This window comes from Chanos chanos, chromosome 3, assembly GCF_902362185.1.
Source record: "Chanos chanos chromosome 3, fChaCha1.1, whole genome shotgun sequence".
Taxonomy (NCBI): Eukaryota; Metazoa; Chordata; class Actinopteri; order Gonorynchiformes; family Chanidae; genus Chanos; species Chanos chanos.
This window is the reverse complement of record NC_044497.1, coordinates 13,978,318-13,996,838: the sequence shown is the minus strand read 5'-3', so window position 1 is coordinate 13,996,838 and position 18,521 is coordinate 13,978,318. Positions and strand designations below refer to the sequence as shown.

General features: G+C 40.8%; 1 protein-coding gene across 1 annotated transcript; it reads left to right on the top strand.

Annotated features, from left to right (window-relative positions):
* Positions 1–1,395: 1,395 nt before the first annotated feature.
* Positions 1,396–13,807, top strand: itprid1 (ITPR interacting domain containing 1). Its single transcript, XM_030767601.1, has 16 exons — positions 1,396–1,454; positions 3,020–3,153; positions 3,469–3,517; positions 3,784–3,821; positions 4,572–4,628; positions 6,718–6,766; positions 7,684–7,752; positions 7,898–8,100; positions 8,463–8,908; positions 9,007–9,067; positions 10,189–10,334; positions 10,780–11,811; positions 12,515–12,642; positions 13,083–13,194; positions 13,353–13,637; positions 13,760–13,807. The coding sequence occupies exons 2-16, from the start codon at positions 3,033–3,035 to the stop codon at positions 13,805–13,807; spliced, it is 2,844 nt and encodes a 947-aa protein (XP_030623461.1). The 5' UTR covers positions 1,396–1,454; positions 3,020–3,032.
* The last annotated feature ends 4,714 nt before the right edge of the window (positions 13,808–18,521 follow it).

Here is an 18,521-nt window from a genome sequence, read left to right as displayed (position 1 = left end):
AGACAAATATAGATAAATAGGAGCTCTGTACAACCTTTCACTCTCTACTCAGGCTTAACTGCTGAGTGTTTTTGTATCAGACAGACCATACATTAATTTTCTCAGGAAAAAAAAATGGTGTGGAAGCCAGAGTAACAGATGTTGAATGATTAAATTAGCAGTTGTTGGCTGCTCAGATATTCATGTCGCGCGTAGAGATTGTATACCATTATGAACAAATTCCATCGAATTCTGCCTCATTATTCTGCTCTGTTGTTGTCCCCATATACAGCCTTGTGTCTATCATGTTGGGGGGAAGGTGGTTCTTTCAAAAGGTGATACATGCAATAATAGGCACATATATGCTCTCTCTCTCTCTCTCTTACACACACACACACACAAACACAAAAACACACACACACACACGTTTGAGCGTGCATTATTAGAAGTCTGCATTGTTTTAGCTTATTGTCAGCAGTGAAATCGTCTTTTAAAATAGTGCTCGGATGGCTTTAATAAACCTAATTTTAGTGTTATTCTATATGTCGTTGTGTTTTTTTCGCCATGGGATTATTCTGCCCTCTTTGGCAGTGAAGCACTTGTGTTCGTCTTTGTTGAATTCTTCATAGGTCTTTTAGTGACACCTATTGTTGAAAAACGGCAGTACAGCGACCCCTCCGATGCACTGCCTAAATGAAGATTATGAGGTCCTCCCAATCTGTGTTCTTTAATAACTGTGCAAGACATGAGTGTAAATGATGAATGTGTAACATAACTGATACAAGGCTTCATCCTTATCATTAAGTTTTGTGATACCATGAACTCTTAATATGACATTTATTGAGGCGGTGGATGGTAAAAACCGTCAAAATCGCTCTCATTGTTAATTTGATAAATTTATCAAGGTATCTTGGTTTATTAATTCACTTATTCAATTCCAAGGTTCATTCATACCTGTACCCCTAATAGAACCCGAGGCTCACTGAATGGCGAGCATGAATATTCAAACAAGCGCGTGAGTAAATATCCTGTGTGGTGTGTAAAAAATAACAAACCTGAACAAGGAGGCACTGGACGGAGAGGTAAACCAAGAAGCAGCCTCACAAATAGCCAGTAGAGTGCGACGTCATTTTTCTTAGAAGGTATTTTGAAACTTAAGTACTTCCTTCATATTTGTTAGGTAACAAATAGCCTATCGTGTTTCTGCATTTCTTGGCAAATGTTCAGCTGATAACTATGTCTTTCATAACATCAGTTCAAAGTTACGACAGGATTCTGAAACTCTGGAATTACGTATCAAGGTAGTTGTCTCTTTTTATTTGCATATTTTGGTGCGTGTGAAAGTAAAGAACTCGCTGCTTTTTTTGAGCCAGGTATAGGAAGCAGATATTAGTAACAAGATGTATTCAGCGTTCTCGGCAACACAAGGGAATTGAATAAAGCTCTTCTAGCAATCATCTTGATATGAATTAACGGTGAGTCTGCGCCTGTGTTTTCTCATATCACTCGAGATCGCAAAATGCTATGTTTTCTATTGCATAACATTTTCTAATAGCCGAATGTCACACCAGTCCTTGAATGCAATATGTTATATAGTCGTGAAATCAAGATGCAAGAGGTAGCGTTTGCCGTCTGGGAAAAAGGGGACGACTTGAAACGGGACTTTTCAAAGAGTTGGAATTTATATAGGGGGTGTTTCGAGGAGCCGCTCCATGTATATTTGTGTGTAATTTATTAGGTGATTATGTTCTGCGTATGATATTGTGAGGACTTAATGTAAACCGTCTTCACGAGTTTGGTTTGGAGACGTGTTTTATAGGTTGCTTAAGATGAAGCCCCGACTCATCTATTACGTTCATCGCTAATGGATTCGCGTTATGCTGTTAGTGTACACACAAGGATTACGCCTACATACATATGTACCATAGAACTTTATTATCCATGTGTAGAGTCTAATAAATAATGCTGTTTTTAGACAGGCATGAGTCACTTAATTTAATAGCTCTAGTTATAAACCACACTCAAATGTCATGAGCTTTACTTTTTAATAGACTAGCCTCCTCTTATATTTTTCCATATTTCTACTGAGCTGTCAATATCAACAAATTGCAGGACATGTCTTTCTTACATAGAGAGCAGATGTTCAAATCATTACAAAGACTGTTAGAGTAACTGAGTCCCGCTCCAAATATTTACAATGTATTGTGTTCTCTGCTTAACAAGACAAGTGTTTAACATGTGTGACTGAGTGACAAGAGTGCCCCAGCAAGTTAACAAACTGCATGAATACATCACAACAAACCACAAATAGTTTGGTAACACTAGAGCTCGAGAAAATTAGCTCTACACAACTCTACATTTTTTTTTAGCTATGCAAGATATGATTTGACCCAGCGGTACTGAGAATGTTGAATTAGATATTTTAAGTGTATTTGTCAGTGGAGTAACAACACCTTTCCCCCCCCCCCCCCTTTAGGCTTATTTTATAACCCACTATCAATTTCATAGTTTAAAATTTTAAAGTGACATTTCCTTATGCAGAGCCTCAGTGTATGTAGTATTTTGTCCCTTTACTGCAAAATGCTTATGAACTGGCTCCCTGGATGTGTCTTTCTTCCTATTCCGAGAAACTGACTGTGAAGTACGTTACAACACTTTTACCTCAATACAACTACTTCCTCATTTAAGCTCATCTTTTCTTTTGAGCTCTTATCTCGTCAAGCACAGTGCACAATTGCACCCCAAGTTACTGTGGGTTATGGCCCTGTCTTTCTTGTTGACTTTGTTCTTCTCCAAAGGCTCAGAGCCATTTGGCTTGACCTGCTGTGCTCTGATAAACAGAGTGACAGGAAACCAGGGCAGGCTACAGTAATACAGGAAAAGCTGTTTCCGTGACATGGATGTGTTGCGCTCGTCCCACAGCTGGTGCATTTGCATCTCTCTTGGCGCCTTTGTTTACACATTGGAGATGACTCTGTGTCATGCTATTTGCTAATGACAGACCTGCGGTACTTTCTCTCTCTGTCTTTTAAACCCTCAGTGAGTGAAGTCTCATGACTAAAGGAATGGCTGTTGACATGGTAGCAGAGAAAAGGGCTCACCTCATAGCTTCCAGGAGCAGGTGGAGTAAAATGGAGGATCAGATTGCAGTCTGCCCACAGCCCAGTGGTGAGAGCGCGCATTTAGCACATTCTCTCGTACATACAATTACATATACAGTCAATGTGTTACATTTATAGTACATTTGGAAGACTGAGGACCGTAGATTTTGTGCTTGGGTCATATTTTTTTGTGATTTTGACTCATAGGTGGTCACAAAGAGTTTAAATGTCATACAGAGTAAGAAAATGGCAAAGTTTGAAATGAAACAGGTCTTGTATCTAAGAGGGAGTCTATATCTCTGTATGGACAGTGTAGAGAGATGACACTGAGCCCTGCTGTACAGAGAAACACAAAGGATTGTAACATTTTATATTTCATCTTTAATAGGACCGCGTAATCAAGACAGCGTTCAGCAGTGGCTCATATCCATTCATGAGTGAGTACATGACTATTTCCAACCCCCCTTTTTTTTTTTATTATGCGTTTAGAAACGATGTAATAGTAACACGCCTGGAAGGTAAGATGGACTTTATGTTAGCTAATTGAAATGGATTTATACAGACAGATAACTGGAAGGCTTTAACATGTTGTATTTGGTAAAATATGAGCTCTGTGAATGGGATGTTATGTTTAAAAGCATTTTGTCATAGTCAAAGGGACTCAGGGGGATGTTGCCAATAGTTCTTGACTTCCTCCTTTCAGGGAAAATGCAAAACCAGAACCTAGTCAGGAAGCTCCAGGTAAGACAGAATCTTGTACCTGAATGAAAGCTGTCTGAGTAAAATGCTTATGCACTGTTATATCAGTAAATATAATAATGATTATGTGTCATGATAGACCGTGTTACATTAAAGGGACAGGTTATGGTATAAATCTCTGTTTAGGATTCTGGTACGTGATTTTTTATTACGTCAATGGACCATGTTTAGATCATGAAAGGGTAAAAAAAAGCCTGGGAAATGTAACACCATGTTGATTTTTAATTTTGGCATAAAACAATAGCCTCATAAATATGTACATTGATTTTTTTTTCCCCTTATGAAAGGATTGTGTAATCCTTCATGCGAACCTTTCTAGGCGCACTGTCTACGCAGGTCTGATCAATTCAAAAAACATGCAAATCAGTCTTGTGACAAGCTTGGGAAGAGAACTAAAGGTGTAACTTGATCCAATCAGCTTGAAAATCGCCATCAGGCGTCTTGGCTTTCGCCAGGTCCTGCTTTATTTTGGCATAGATTTATAAAGATAGCTGCTAGATATTGCAATGATTGCATAATCTTTTGAGGTAAGATAAGTTCAATTAACTGCCATGTGAAGAGGCATTTTTGATTACTCTTACTACTCATGTTTTAGCCCTGAAAATGGTCACAAGAATAGCTACTTCACATCTAAATTTAAGTCTCTGAGATCAGAATTTGTTCGCTGTTAGCTAATGCTGATGCCAGTTTTTGTTTTATGATGTGTGATAAACAGTGTTGTTTTGTTTCTAGCGGAGCCTCTGAAAAGAAACGCCAGCAACGAGGATGACTTAGCACTAGGCACAGAAGGTAAACCGATTCACCCGTTTGTATTGTTCAGGTGACAAACACGAGTTTACTTAACACCAAATACTCCTGCCAAAAGAGGAGCTTTAGTTTAAACATAACAATGATTTATCTTCAGTGTGCCCACTGTTCCATTTCTGCTGTCCTGCTTGGGTGAATGAGAAGGGAAAAAATGTACGTGGAGTTTATTTATGGAAGGAGGTAAAATATTGGCACTACAGAAATGTCAGTGTGCCCTGTTCATCTTGGAGTTAGACAGCCACTCATGGGCAGAAAGAAAGTTAGAGACGCGTAGCAGGTTGAAAGCTTCACAAAAACCACCCTGAGCCCTTGTGTTCTATGGGGATGTTAAACACTGCTAAGGAAGAGTGCGCACAGCCTTGGCAAACACGACTGAGCTCTTGTACAAATATCGGCAGAGTGTGATACACACCAGCCCTTTACTGTCACCTGCTTAAGGGCTTGGCTGCAGATATGTGTGTGTTGGACTACTTGTTATTTTGCGCGAGGAACAGTGCTGCATGGGACGAAACTACTCGTACGACACAGTTTTTGAACTTGTGAGGACGGGGAGAAGTTTAGTCAGAAGGGAGAAGTAAATGAAGGTGAATTGAAAGTAAAGGAAGCAGAGGAACAAAAGAAGGATTTGGTTTTTGGAAGAAGAACGAGTCTGGCGGGGCATCTGAGGACGTCTTGCATAGGCTGCAGGAATCTCCAGCAGAGGTCAAGGAGCATCAGACCTGCTCAGAGTGTAGGGGTCACTATCGCATAACCATGCAATCAGAGATAGTTGGAGTGTAACTGTTACTACAGACTGACCCTCTTCCATTTTACGCCTCAAGAGCTCCCGCGGAGTGTTCCTGTCTGAGACCGTAAGATTGTCTTTTAATCTTGAGGTTTTTTTTTGATTTGTGAGCTGCGGGGACATGAAAGCATGCATGACTCATGTTATGTCCTCAGGGCATTTAATCCGGTTTTACAATGTTTTTCGATGCTTTGAAATGTAGACGTTACGCTCTGAGCGCAGTCTGATTTTAAAAGGGAGGTAAATCTCTCTCCCCCTGAAGCTTACGAACATTTTTTTTTTTTACTCTGTACTTCAACGTAACTCGTAGTGTTAGAACTGCTTTGCCCGCTTTGAGTCTTGTTTCTGTGTTTTACTACCCGCTCTTAGAAATGACTTAGTGCTTGACTCTGACTTTCTGTGTGGCTTTATTTGTGTGGCACTGACAGATTAATTTCTCTAAGAGTTATGCAGTCCTGCAGAGCATGGTCACAGAAACCTCTGAGAAAGCTCTTTATTAACAATGTCTGGTATGAGGGCCCACTCTCTCTAGCCGTTATGACGTCTTTATGACTTTTTTTCGGTGTCTTTGACTTAAAAATTCATCTTGTTAAATGCAGTGTCTCCTCTACAAGGACTCTCTCTGTTCAAGTGCTGTGTGTTTGAAAGACCATCTGTCTTGTCTAAGGAATGTTAGACTGTTCTAAGCTGTACGTCTCCTCCAAATAGGAGGATATGTCTCCTCCAAATAAGAGGGTTATCTGAGCTTTATAAGGATTGTCCTACGTCTTTGGACCTGAGGGGGGGGGGTTCCAGTAGTCTCTCTGCCTGAGAATTCTTATCCGCAGATCTGTGTCACTGGTGATGTCAGTGATGGCCATTAGCATAGTGCCATCAGAGATTTAGAATGGAAATTGAAAGGATCGTGTGCTCTCTACAGAATGTGCCAAAAATCAAACAAAAGATAATGCTCTGGAAAAGTTAGAGGATTTTGTACAAGTTGAGGAATACATTAGAGAGGCTATTATGATCTGAGAGTGAAGTTCACTTTGTTCCTGACAACAGGCCAATGAAAGGTGAAGGGGAAAAAAGTTTTGATGGCTGTCAGCTAGCACTGCCAAAGGAAAATAGCCAAAGGAGAAAACACTTACCTTATATAGCTACTGTATTGTGTTTCTGCTTGATGAACATTTTGCACTTGCAGATATGTTGAGATGCAATGAGTGGTTTCTATCAGTTTTATTGCTTCTTTTTATGTCTTGCATTTGAAGATAATATCCTTATCGTTACCTTTTCTCTCTCCCTTAGCTTCTTTATATGGTAAACCTGCGGTGCAGACTGTTCAGGAATTTCTGCGGTAAGGATTGTCTTGTTTTCTTTGTCACTCGTGCTGTTTAAAATCAAAGACCGGCTCATCTTGTCAGTTTAAATATGCGTGACATGTGGAGTCTCTGCCACACAGTCCTCCATTCCTGCCCTCAATTCAAGTTCATAAAATGAATTAATGGCACGATGACAAAAGACACCTGAGAACTGCTTTACTTCAAATCTGCATGTTAAACAAATGTCAAAGATTCATGTCAGTGTGAATTGTTTCAATCATTTCTCCACCTGGGATAATATATTATCAACTCATGCACACTTTCAGCTAAATTTTGATCATAGGTTTGGTAGAGGAAAACGGCATAATAAAATAAGGTTGATAGGGTTAAGTACTCGTTTTTCATGTGGTTATAATTACGGGGGGGTTATACTGACGGGTGGGTTATCCCCTTGTTTATTAGAAGAAAGTCAAAGTCCGTGTCAGTTTAGTGTTACAAAGCTGGATGTCCCGGTCTATTCTGTCCCGGTCGTGATGAATGTGTGTGTATACTAGGTAACACTAAGCTTCTCCAGACATGTGTCACCGAGCAGTGACTCATATTTACCATGCAAATGTAGAATAAACTCTTCCACGCAGTAGTGTTGACCTACCTTACACAGAGGTGATGGACTGGTTTGCATGAACTGGAATGGTTGAACAAGTGTAAGATATGAGGCATAAGCAGAAAATATGAATCAGACAAGAGAGAAAAAATTGGGCATGATGGAATAGACACAATGGTTTAGTAGGTAGTACTGTTAGAGTTGCGGAAGAGGAGTTGTGTTATAGTCTGAGGATTATTCTAGAAGACTAGCTTTTTCTAAATGACCATGGTTATAATGAAAGACTGATTATTTTTTTTAGTGTAGCTTGTTTCTCTGAAGCTCAGAAATGTTATATTCATGCCTCAGGTCAAGTCTACAGACGTCCGTGCTCCCTAGGTGGAACAGCTTGACATCTGCACAGTCCACATCTCTGAGGTGATAATCCAATACCTATACCTGTTTTATTTTTGAACTGTTCAGTACCTACTCTGGATGAATTACTAATGCATTTATAATGCCTTCATGTATTAATATAATCTAATATAATTCTGTGTATGTGGGTGCGTGTGTGTGCGTGTAGTGTCATGGATGTGTTGAACCTGTGGCAGGATGATCCTGAGGAACTGTTGTTGGATCTGGGCTTTGGCTGTGAGGAGCCTGATATTACGGGGAAGATCCCAGCCCGCTTCATTAACCATCCTTCCAAAGCCCGTGGAATCAACATTCAGCTCTTCCTGGAGGCTCAGAAGAACAGGCTGGACATTGAGAATCCAGACGTCAGAAGTGAGTAGTTTACACTGAGTGACTACGTGAATGAAGTAAGGTATATTCCTAGGGTCATTTACCAACTACAAAGTGTTAGTCACCATATCTCTGTTGGAAATCTGCTCTTTTCCCAAGAAGTGGAACAACTGACAGACATTTCCTGTGATGTAACTGAACTATCTCATTTTCCAGTGGTCACAGAAGTTGTCTACTCATTTCCTTGGTGTTACAGCATAGTTACGGCCTGTTAATGGCTAACAAACGTGGCTTTTAGCTGTAATACTTACTTTACATTTTTCAAACATGGTGAAACAGTTCAGTTGTATTTATCTGGTCGTTCCATCTTAATCTCTCTCATTCTGTCCCCCTCCACCCCCAAGGTCGGTTTAGGCAGCTGGAGGTGCTGCATCAGGTTACCACAGCCTTTAATTCTCTGGTGGGAGGGCCCGCTGGAGCTAGCTCTCAGGGTGGGAACGGCACCTCAGGACCAGCTGTATCGACAGAGGCCAGGGAGAAGAGGAAGAGGATGGGAATGTTGTTACGCAAAGCCTCCAAAAAGACCCTCAGCCAGGCCCAAGACCACCATCCACTTGCCTCTCCCACTGAAACCACTACGTCCAGTCTAGAACAGTCTGCTGGTCCTCATCCAGACAAACACAACCCTCTAGTCTTTGGCAGCCTGGCCCCATTAGTAGAGGAGCAGGTTCCTGATCCCAGTGATTTTGCCAGTCCGAATAGTACCACAGTTCCTCAGTCAGTTACTCCCACACTCAGATCAAGGAAAAGGAGCCCAGGAGAAGTTGTGGAGTCTTTTGAAATGGAGGAGGTAAAACTTTTCTGCGACATAACAACCAACATTGGATCTTATGTTTACTCTTATGTCACTGATTTTTAAACAAACATTATGAATTTTCCGTTCCTCAGATCCAGAGTTTTGACGAAGGGAGCATTACAGGCAGCTGCACAGGGACTACAGACCACACAGGTAAGCACAAAATGGTTTTGATAAGAAAGTATTTGAGTTGGATGTTTCTATGGGTGCTGTGTACCAAGAGGTTTTAATATAGGTTCATGTTCATATTTGTTTTAGATATGAGGTTATGTAATGCTTACTTATGTAATGACCTCATACTGCTATAGCACCCTCTGCTGAATATTTTACAGTAGTTTTACGCCAAATCCCAGTAAAACTTTATTTTACAGTCTGCTAATTACCTGGTACTAACTAGGAAATGAGATCATAATAAAAATACAGATATTTGAAAAGTGCCCAAAAAATAGATAGGAGGTACTAAATAATTTCCCAGTAAGTACATAGAAACCTACTAGGAAACGAGGTGGCAACAAAATATAGTTATTCAGAAAGTGCCCAGTCAGAAATGTATAGTAAGTACTAAGTTATTATCTAGGAAGTATATGGAAATCTACTAGGGAACTAGATGGTTAGGGTTAGGGTTAGGTTTAGGGTTAAGTTTAGGGTTAGGGTTGTTGCCATCTACTTTCCTAGTAGGTTTCTATGTACTTACCAGGGAATTATTTATTACTTCCTGTTCTAATGACAGCGTTCTATTCCCAACTCATTTTAATACCTGGTAATTAGCGGACTGTAAAATAAAGCGTTCCCAATTATCTTACATAGTGTGTCAAGGAAGATTAGTATGTGACCCGTGTAGGACTGTCTGTCTTGATTATGCATGTTGTGAAACCATGTCATACATTTATGATTTCCCAAAGAAGAAAACAAAGCAGTCAGTAATTTTCCGCAAGCAAAAAAAGAGCAGTAAGTAATTTTCCTGCAGCATAGTCTATTAGGTTTATATTTCTCTGTGTATTTGGATAGGTTTCAGTGGAACAATATCCCATTTTGAGAATATGCAAAATGAATATGCCATCATTTTCATGTGGATACAAGGTTACCTGGCAGTTCTGCTTCATTAAGCTCTCATAGTTTGTATTGCAGCCATGGATAAAGTAACACATGCCTTATCAAAGTGTTCATGAGATAAGCATGTTTCGAATAAAGAGCTTCCTCTCTTACCCTCTAATAAAAGACTGCGTATTCGCACCATGAAATGCTGAGTTGACTGTAGACTTGATTACGTGTAGGTATCTGTGAGCGGCCGTCTTTCTCTCGTATGGAGTCCTCTGTTATAAGGGCAAACAGCTGCCAGTCAGACAGCAGTGGCTTCATGGAGGAGCCATTCATTCCTGCTCTCACGCAGCAGTCTTCTCCAGGACCGGAGCTCATGAAGGTAAAGAGAAAAACAAAACAAAACAAAACACTTCCTCAGAATGCATTCAATAATATAAACTGTACACCTGGATAACTTAGAATAACTCTCCTAACTTGAGGCAACCTGTAGTCATAGACAGAATAACTTCAGGCAGCTAATAGTCTCAAACAGTAGTAAAAAGAAGCATTAAAGTGACAAAACTTAAAAATTTCAAGCAAGAACACTGTCTTTAAGATTGCTCTTAATTGATATTTTTGAGTTTTGTTATGTTCATTTTTGTGAATGACTAGTCAAAAGCTTATGGTTTTAAATGATCTCACTTGGGAAATGTAAATATAATAGGGTCATGAATTTGTCACCCTTTGTTTCAGTGGCAAAACCTATTTTCAGTAGCAGAGAATAACTGCACATGAGATTCTGATGAGTCTGTCCATCTTAGAGTTGTGTTTGATGTGGTTTGCAGATGCTGAATGCCATGTCAGGAGACAGCACAGACAGTCAGAGAGGCAGTGGGGACCAGTGTCAGCCAGAAACCAACGTTCATTTTTCAGAGAGCCAGAACCAGGCTGAAACTGAGACTGAATCAACTATGGACACTGACCCTGACGCAGGAGCAGGTGTCGTCCAGGAGGAGACCACTCAGACTGAAGTCCAGGGTCCAGATGGTCCCACGTTGGTCTCGGCTTCTCAGTCTTATGACATTGCACCAGAGGAATCTGAGTTAGGAGCCTACTCTGAGGACACCAATAACGATGAGCTCTGTGCCAGAGAAGAGGATGTTCAAATGCCTCTGGATACTGACCAAAGGGACACTGCTGATGGGCAAGGTGAGGACATAACCCAGCCAGGGGAAAGTTCTCCAAGCCCAGAAGTCACCCAGCCACAGGAAGGTTCTCCAAGTCCAGATGCAGAACTGGTTCCAACTGAGCTGGGCTTAGACGGAGGAGAGAGTGAGATGGTATCTGTCCCCTCTAACACACTTCAGGAAGAACCCCCTAGAGCAGGTCCAGGTGGACTGTATCTGGGCCGATCTGTATCAGTCCAGATGCATTCTCCCCTGTCCTCTGTTTCCCACACTGTCCCACGCAGGAGTTTGACCCAGAACCCGTCCCTAGATCCCCATTCTCAGAGCGCTCTCAGACGTAGGAGGGAGTCTTTCTCCAAGAAGGCGTGGTCAGACGCTGACATTGTCAGCCTCTCAGAGGACGCATCCCATAGCGTATCCGCTGCAACGCCGGCAGCGGAAAAGTGTTTCTCGCCTCACCCCTGGCGGTCTCAGGAAAGTTCTCGAGGGTTAGGAAGTTTTCAGATGCGGTCGACATCACTGGATACGGGCCTGTCGTACGAGGACGGCGATGGGCGATGGGAGGGGGCGTTGATGGCGGGGGCACAGTACTGCTGTTCCCATGAGCATCGATGTCACTGCTGTCCACAGCACGGTCACCGCTCTGTAACTCAGGCTGAGCACCACTCTGCCTTCTCCTCTACACTGCCTGTAAGTACTGCCCAGATTAACCCAGAACCTCACACACGTCTAGTCTGTCTGTCTTACTATTGACGCGTACGACTAGTCTCGGATGTAGCTGAAAAAAAAATCGCCGAGCTCACATTTCCTCTGATCTAATGTAGACAGTTAAGCCAGACGAAAATCAATTTAGTAAACTGAGATAAGTAATTCCAGCTCTATGTTGCAGATTTCCACGATAAACCGGTCAAAAGAATCTATGTTAGCATATGACATTGTTTTTGGGGCACAGCGATGCCTGATATATGTGTGTCTTTCATTTAAGGACAAAAGAAAAAAAGAAAATATAGATTACCTTTTTTTTTTCTGCCCTCACCCTCACGAAATGTCTAAGCACATGCTATAAACTGATAGCCGGATTTCCATTTGAATGTCTCATTTACATGTGTGAGGGAGAAGAGTGGTGAATATTGTCCACTTTGCTCATCTCTCTGGTCCTTCAGTAAACTCCAAAGGATCCCACAGCCATCCTGATAATAGACCCAGTGTCAGCTCTCTTTTTGCTTAGATGTCAAAGGATCCCTGGTGCTTGTGCCTCAGGCCCTTTTTTGAGAATACATACTACTTCTCTCTTCTGTCTCTCTCCCTCTGTTTCCTTTTGAGCATACATTCAAAGAGAAAAAGATCACTTTGAAATGCATGTGTCAGTCGTGTGGTTTGTCTCCTCTCTCAGTACTCTCTGGAGGAGCTGGAGGGCATGATGAGGTGCATGAGGAAGTTCTGCTCCGTGCTGACGGAGATCGAGGAGAGACTGGAGGAGGAGCAAGTCTCCATGTACAGCTGTCTGTCAGACACACTCAGGTACTGCACCTCCCCCCAAACCGCACTGTCTTTTACAATTACTGTAATGAACCCACTGAAACGTGTCGTGAATGTTCTACTGTGCCTGTGTGGGTCTTTATGGTGTAGGTTCATATTATTTTTGGTTCCATTTTATGTTAAAATAGATCAAAACAGCAATTTCAAAATGAGTATGTAATAACAGTGTTATGTCTGTGAACTTACTTATTATGCCTTTACGTACTAATTTTACGTGTTTATAGAGGACGCACTGTGGAAAAACTGCCACAGTATAGCAGCATATTGTGACATAGAAGAAGTAACATGTAATTGTGTTATTTCTGTGTTAATATGGAAGTAAGAGAAACTGAGAAATGTGTGTAAGACGTCTCTCTAGGTGCTCTTAAAAATGCTGAGATATTGTCATAGCATTAAAATATTGTTAATGGTTGTTGTTTTAGGGAGGAGATGCAGGACATTTTAGAGCTGAGGAGGGCTGTCAAAAAGGAAGCCAAGATACTGGAGCAACAGCTAGCTGAGCTGGTCCATCACTATGACGACAACATCAGAATGGTACACGCCACATTTCCATACATTCCTATGAGTTCTCAAACCGAGAATAAATAAAGGAAGGCAACTGACCTTATCTGGAGTAGTTAATTAAGTTATGGATTCATATATTATACAGGGATTGGGATTTTCTCCTTTTTTTTTTTTGTTCCGTGTTTCAGAAAATGAACAGGCTTCTGGACGAGCAGTCGGGACTGTGCTCTCAGCTGAATATCACCCCGTTTGAAAGAGCTTCCTCATGCCGCACATCCACCAGGAGCGTGGGTGTCCAGTGCTCCCTGCTGCCTGTTCCAGAGAACCCCGAGACAGAGCTCTCCGAAAATCACAGCCAAGAGACGGAGGATTCACCAGAACTTTCAGAAGCTTGCCCTTGCACTCTCCAGCCCACTGACTGGACCTCTGCTCCTAAACCAGACAAAATGAACTTTGTTACATTCATTAAAAGCGTAAGGATTTTACTGAAATATTCCCCTGTCAGAATCAGTAAGCGATTAAAATGATACTTTTACAGTCACAAATTTTAAGCTGTGTTTGTTCTTGACCTGTGTGTATTTTTGTTTTCTTTCAGCTAAAGAATTCCTTACAACTGTCCCTCAGCAATGACTCACTGGAATGACAGGTTTGTCAATTATTGTTCACGACTTAACAGGATTATATTATGATAATTACTTGATTTATTTTTCATTGCTTATTTAAAATGAACTGTAATTGTATGTTTCTGTTTTTTTTCAGATGCTCACCAATGTTACAGCTCACTGAAGAGTTGTTCAGTTATTTCAGTTTGTTTGGGACTAAAAGTCACAACAGGGACTTGTACAGATGAGTCTGTTTCTGGTAATGCACTAAGTGCTGGAGTTAGTCAAATAAAAAAGCCTTAAATGCAGGAAATCACAGAAGACTGTGTCCTGTGCTGTTAATCTCAACTCTGATATTCATCTGCCATGAAGCTCCCGTTAAAAATGTGATCTTACATCGTTGACAGCATTACCCTCACACACACATACACACACACACACACACACACACACACACACACACACACACACACGAAGAATTATTCGTTTTCCTTACGCAGTGACCATAAAATAAATAGGTCCCTACTGTAACTCATACTTGGAATGGAAAAACTTTCATCAGCTTTCATCAGCTATAGTCAGCTTCTCCTTTGGTGCACTGCTAATACAAACATACCCAGTCCTGGAGAATGCTCCTCAGACGCTCCAGTGGTTTTTGTTTGTCTAATCTGATAGCTGGTGATATGTTAAGATCCTGTCTCTTATTAAGATGTGTGTCTGTGGGGTTTTTTTGTTTTTGGTCCCTTAAGGGTACCCAAGAACCATGGAAAAGCACCACACGCTCCTAGAAACCACCCAGAAAGAGCAAGACTTCTTAATATCTGAACGTCCATCATATAAAACGTATTATACCCAGGTTATTCTTCTGAGGGATGACACTAAATATGACCGATGTATTTTTTTTCTTTCTCTAGTAAAAAGCCAAATTAAATTATAGTTACCTCTGCTCACGATGTTGTATGGAATCACTTATTGTTTCTGACGCTGACCAGAGCAGCCACAGGACAAATGGAACTCATAACAGAACGTTCTCTGTGGTGTCATCTTCATAACGTCTATAACAAAAAATAAAAAAAAAAATTTCATTGCTTCATTGCGCAGCCATTATTAATTGAGTTTCTGCAGAGTGCGCCCATAACCTCTTGTACAACATAATGGAAAAAATATCCAAAGCCACTCGATACACACTTCACGCAAAAAAGAGGAAATACCATCCACCACAGAACAAAGCTTTCACTCTGCTTTAAACTCCATGAGTACCTCAATATCATTATGTCTGAACAATGTTTATTATATAATTTATTGTTATATTCCTATTCTCTCCTCTCCCAATATCATTATGTTCAAAGGATTTTGGAATGAGATCCCTATTAAAGATAATCGTTTCGAAACCAATTGTGTTTTATTCAGCTTTTTCATTCAACTATCATTCACCAAATTCATGTTAATGGCACTATACTGTGAATTGGCAAGTTTTACAGGAAGAAATGAGAGACTGTAATCAGGCCACCTTAAAGACCTGTTTTTCTTAAGCTATGCTTGTCTTTTTGTCTGAGAGGGATACATATTCAAGAAATATTTATTCAAGCAGTGTTCTCCCACCCTCTCTCTATTCTTCTTCTTGGCCTTTCCCCCTCTCTTCTCCCCTGTTCTAACTGAGTGAAAGATCCACTTGCCTTAACAGGCTGAAATAGTTATTCAAACTGTTGAAATAGGTTAATTAGAGCCTCTTTGATATTCATATGTGAGCGGTATGACGAATGAGGCATGAGGGCTTCGGTCACCGTGACAACAGGCGGTAATGCGGACAGAGTCAAAGGACGCTCCTCCTCCTCGGTACATAACCCATCCCTTTGATCTGGGCAAGCACTTCTGTGTTTGTGTGTGTGTGTGTGTGTGTATCTGTCTCTCTCCATCCATCCATCCCTCTCTCTCTCTGTCTCCATCTGAACTGCTGAGGTAAGTCCTCTCCGCCTCCTCTCTTTCATTATTAGACTCACTTTCAAAATCTCTTCTTTGTTAAGATCACAGTTATGCAGTTTATACTGACACACGCAGCGGCACTGGGAGGATATGGTGATATGTAATGATATATGGTGATGTCATTTCTTTTTCTCTGGTTTTTGACAATACAATGTTTTCATTGATTTTATTATTCACTAATGTTTCATATTTCATGGGTGAAGGAGAGACTATACACATTAGTAGACATTGTGGAAACGGGTAGAATTAAGGAATACATTTGAAACAATATGGATTTTTTTGTTTGTTTGTTTTGTTTTGTTTTGTTTATGAATGTAGTTTGTGCTCCATGTAGTTTCTTTTCCATGTTAGAGATTTACCAGTCTCATGGTAAGGAATTAGACACTACAGTTATGTCTTAGTGTTCTCTAACAGCTGAAGGTGAACTACTACTGACAGAGAACGAATACATTTGGGTTTTTTGTTTTGTTTTGTTTTGCTTTTGGGGTTTTTTTTTGTGCTGCATTGAGAATGGTGTACTGTGGTGTATTGTGAAGTGTATGCAAGTCCTGTGTTGTGAATGGAGCATAAATAATGGATCTGGGCACAGAGTGTGAGTGCTGTCATTTGATCTGTGAGCAGACTGTGACCAGGGAAGATGTCTACAGGCTGTGTGAGGTCACCCCCAGAGACCACAGAGCACAGACTCCAAACCCAGGATCATCTCTGTGAGTAATCGCTCGGCCCCTCTCCTGATCTCTCCCTCCCTTTCTTTCCACCTCTCAGTGCAGCTGCTGGTTTTTCTGGATACCTATCTGGTTTTCTGCCTGTCTAACATCTCTCTCTCTCTCTCTAAGAGAAGAGAGAGCAAAAGAGAGGCAGCGAGAGAGAGAGAAAGAGAAAGAGAGAGAGAGACAGAGAGAAAGAGACAGAGAGAGGAGAGACGGGGAGGGAGAGAAAGAGGAGAGGGAGAGAGAGAGAAAGAGAAAGAGAAAAGAGAGAGAACCAGAGAGAGACAGAGACAGGAGAGAGGGGGAGAGTGAGAGAGAGAGAGAGAGAGAGAGGGGGAGAGGGAGAGAGGTGGAGAAGGAGAGAGAGAGAGAGAGAGAGAGAGAGGGAGGGGACAGAGGGTGGGGGACGGTGGTGGGAGATTCTTATCTCTTGGGAACAACTGTAAACTGTGACAGATGGCAAGATATTCAAAATTTACATACACAGACAGAGTTTTGGATGCTGCAGAGTTGGAGAATAATACTGTCATACATTTTTGTCAGTGACACATAAGGACATTGAAGATTTGGACAGACAAGATGACTGTTCAAACAGCAGCCACAGTGATCAAGAGCAGAAGAAACCTCGCAGGAAAGATACACCTGTCCTCAATTCTCCTCCACTCATACCAGGTACATAACTTAGTTAGCAGTCCGCTATCTCTAAATACTATTATATTAGATTATATTATAAGAATATTATTATTCTTAGGGCTAGGACAATGTCAGTTTGACAGTAATCTGTATAAGTCCCTTTTGTCTTCCTACACTGACAGACAAAACATGCCTAATGGTATAAAGAATACAGACACTTTATATATGAGGTCAACAATTAGTAATCAGATCACTGCTTCATTGCCTTAAATATCAGAATCCATAAACTCTGAGTTGTGAAATCTGTGTAAGTTGACCTAATTTGTTTTTTTAATAGCATTTGTTTGGATAAGGAACATTCATTGATTCTCTCCTTCTCTCTAGGTGTAAGGCTGATGAAAGGAGAAAAACGGCTGATTCACGTGGAAGACGAAGAGAAGGAGGGGAAAAATTAGATTTAGTTTTGAGGTTCAGGTTTTTGAAACATTATTGTTTGTATAACTGTAATGTTCTCTCAGAATATTTTGATTTTTATTCTTAAACCTGCCTGTCTTCAAGAGCCCCCAGTGAAAACTGGCTGTTCAATTTGATGTTTTGCCCTTTTATCTCTGTTCAACTTCACAGAGGTTCAGCTTCAATACCAATGATTTTTTTTTTTCAAATAGAATTTTATTCTTCAAAATCGTTTAGCAAAAATGTCAACTTGATACATGTAAACAGTGCGGACATCACTTTGATATGAATTGTAGGGCAAATAGACGTCAAAGCGCATGCTTCAAATGTGGATTTCCCCTCATCGGAAAGGACTTCTGTCACAATAAGTATAAACTGGATCTCTTGCACTGACTCTACTGTAGTTTTGCAAGAGGAATAATATTTGAGCTTTAGCGTTTTAGTCTAGTCAGCTGTTATGTCCCCTGCTTTTTCTTAGAGAGATGCTTTGTAAATGCATAGCTTTACTGCGGGCGTCCGCAGGTTTGCTCTCTGCTTTCTTCTTCTGGGAGGGAAGGTAAGAGTTGGCACAATAGCTGGGTCTCTTACTGTAGCGAATCAAGGCGTATCTGTGTGTCCCACCTGGAAGACAACAAAGGCCAATGTTAAACACAGTATAACGCAGGTTTCAGCTACCTTTGCGCTATTGTTACTATTGTTACTATTGTTACTATTATTATTATTATTATTATTATTATTATTATTATTGTTGTTGTTGTTGTTGTTGTTTTTTCCATTTAGCTCCTAAGTAGAGTTCTCACACTGCACTTTGTCTACTGAGGGTTGTTTCACACGTATAGAGAAATACAAGTGTTGCCGAGCAAAAATAGTTTGTATCATAGAGAAGTTGGTAAATGAAGAAAAACATTTCGTCTCACAGAGTACTGGTTAAATGAAGAGCACCATGTCATCTCACAGTGAAGTATCTAAATGAAGA

Coding starts and splice junctions, on each gene's coding strand:
- itprid1 (XM_030767601.1), top strand. CDS start 3,033: ATGACTAAAGGAATGGCTGTTGACATGGTAGCAGAGAAAAGGGCTCAC. Junction 3,154..3,468: donor CCCACAGCCCAGTGGTGAGA/GCGCGCATTTAG, acceptor CATCTTTAATAG/GACCGCGTAATCAAGACAGC. Junction 9,068..10,188: donor AGGGACTACAGACCACACAG/GTAAGCACAAAA, acceptor GATTACGTGTAG/GTATCTGTGAGCGGCCGTCT.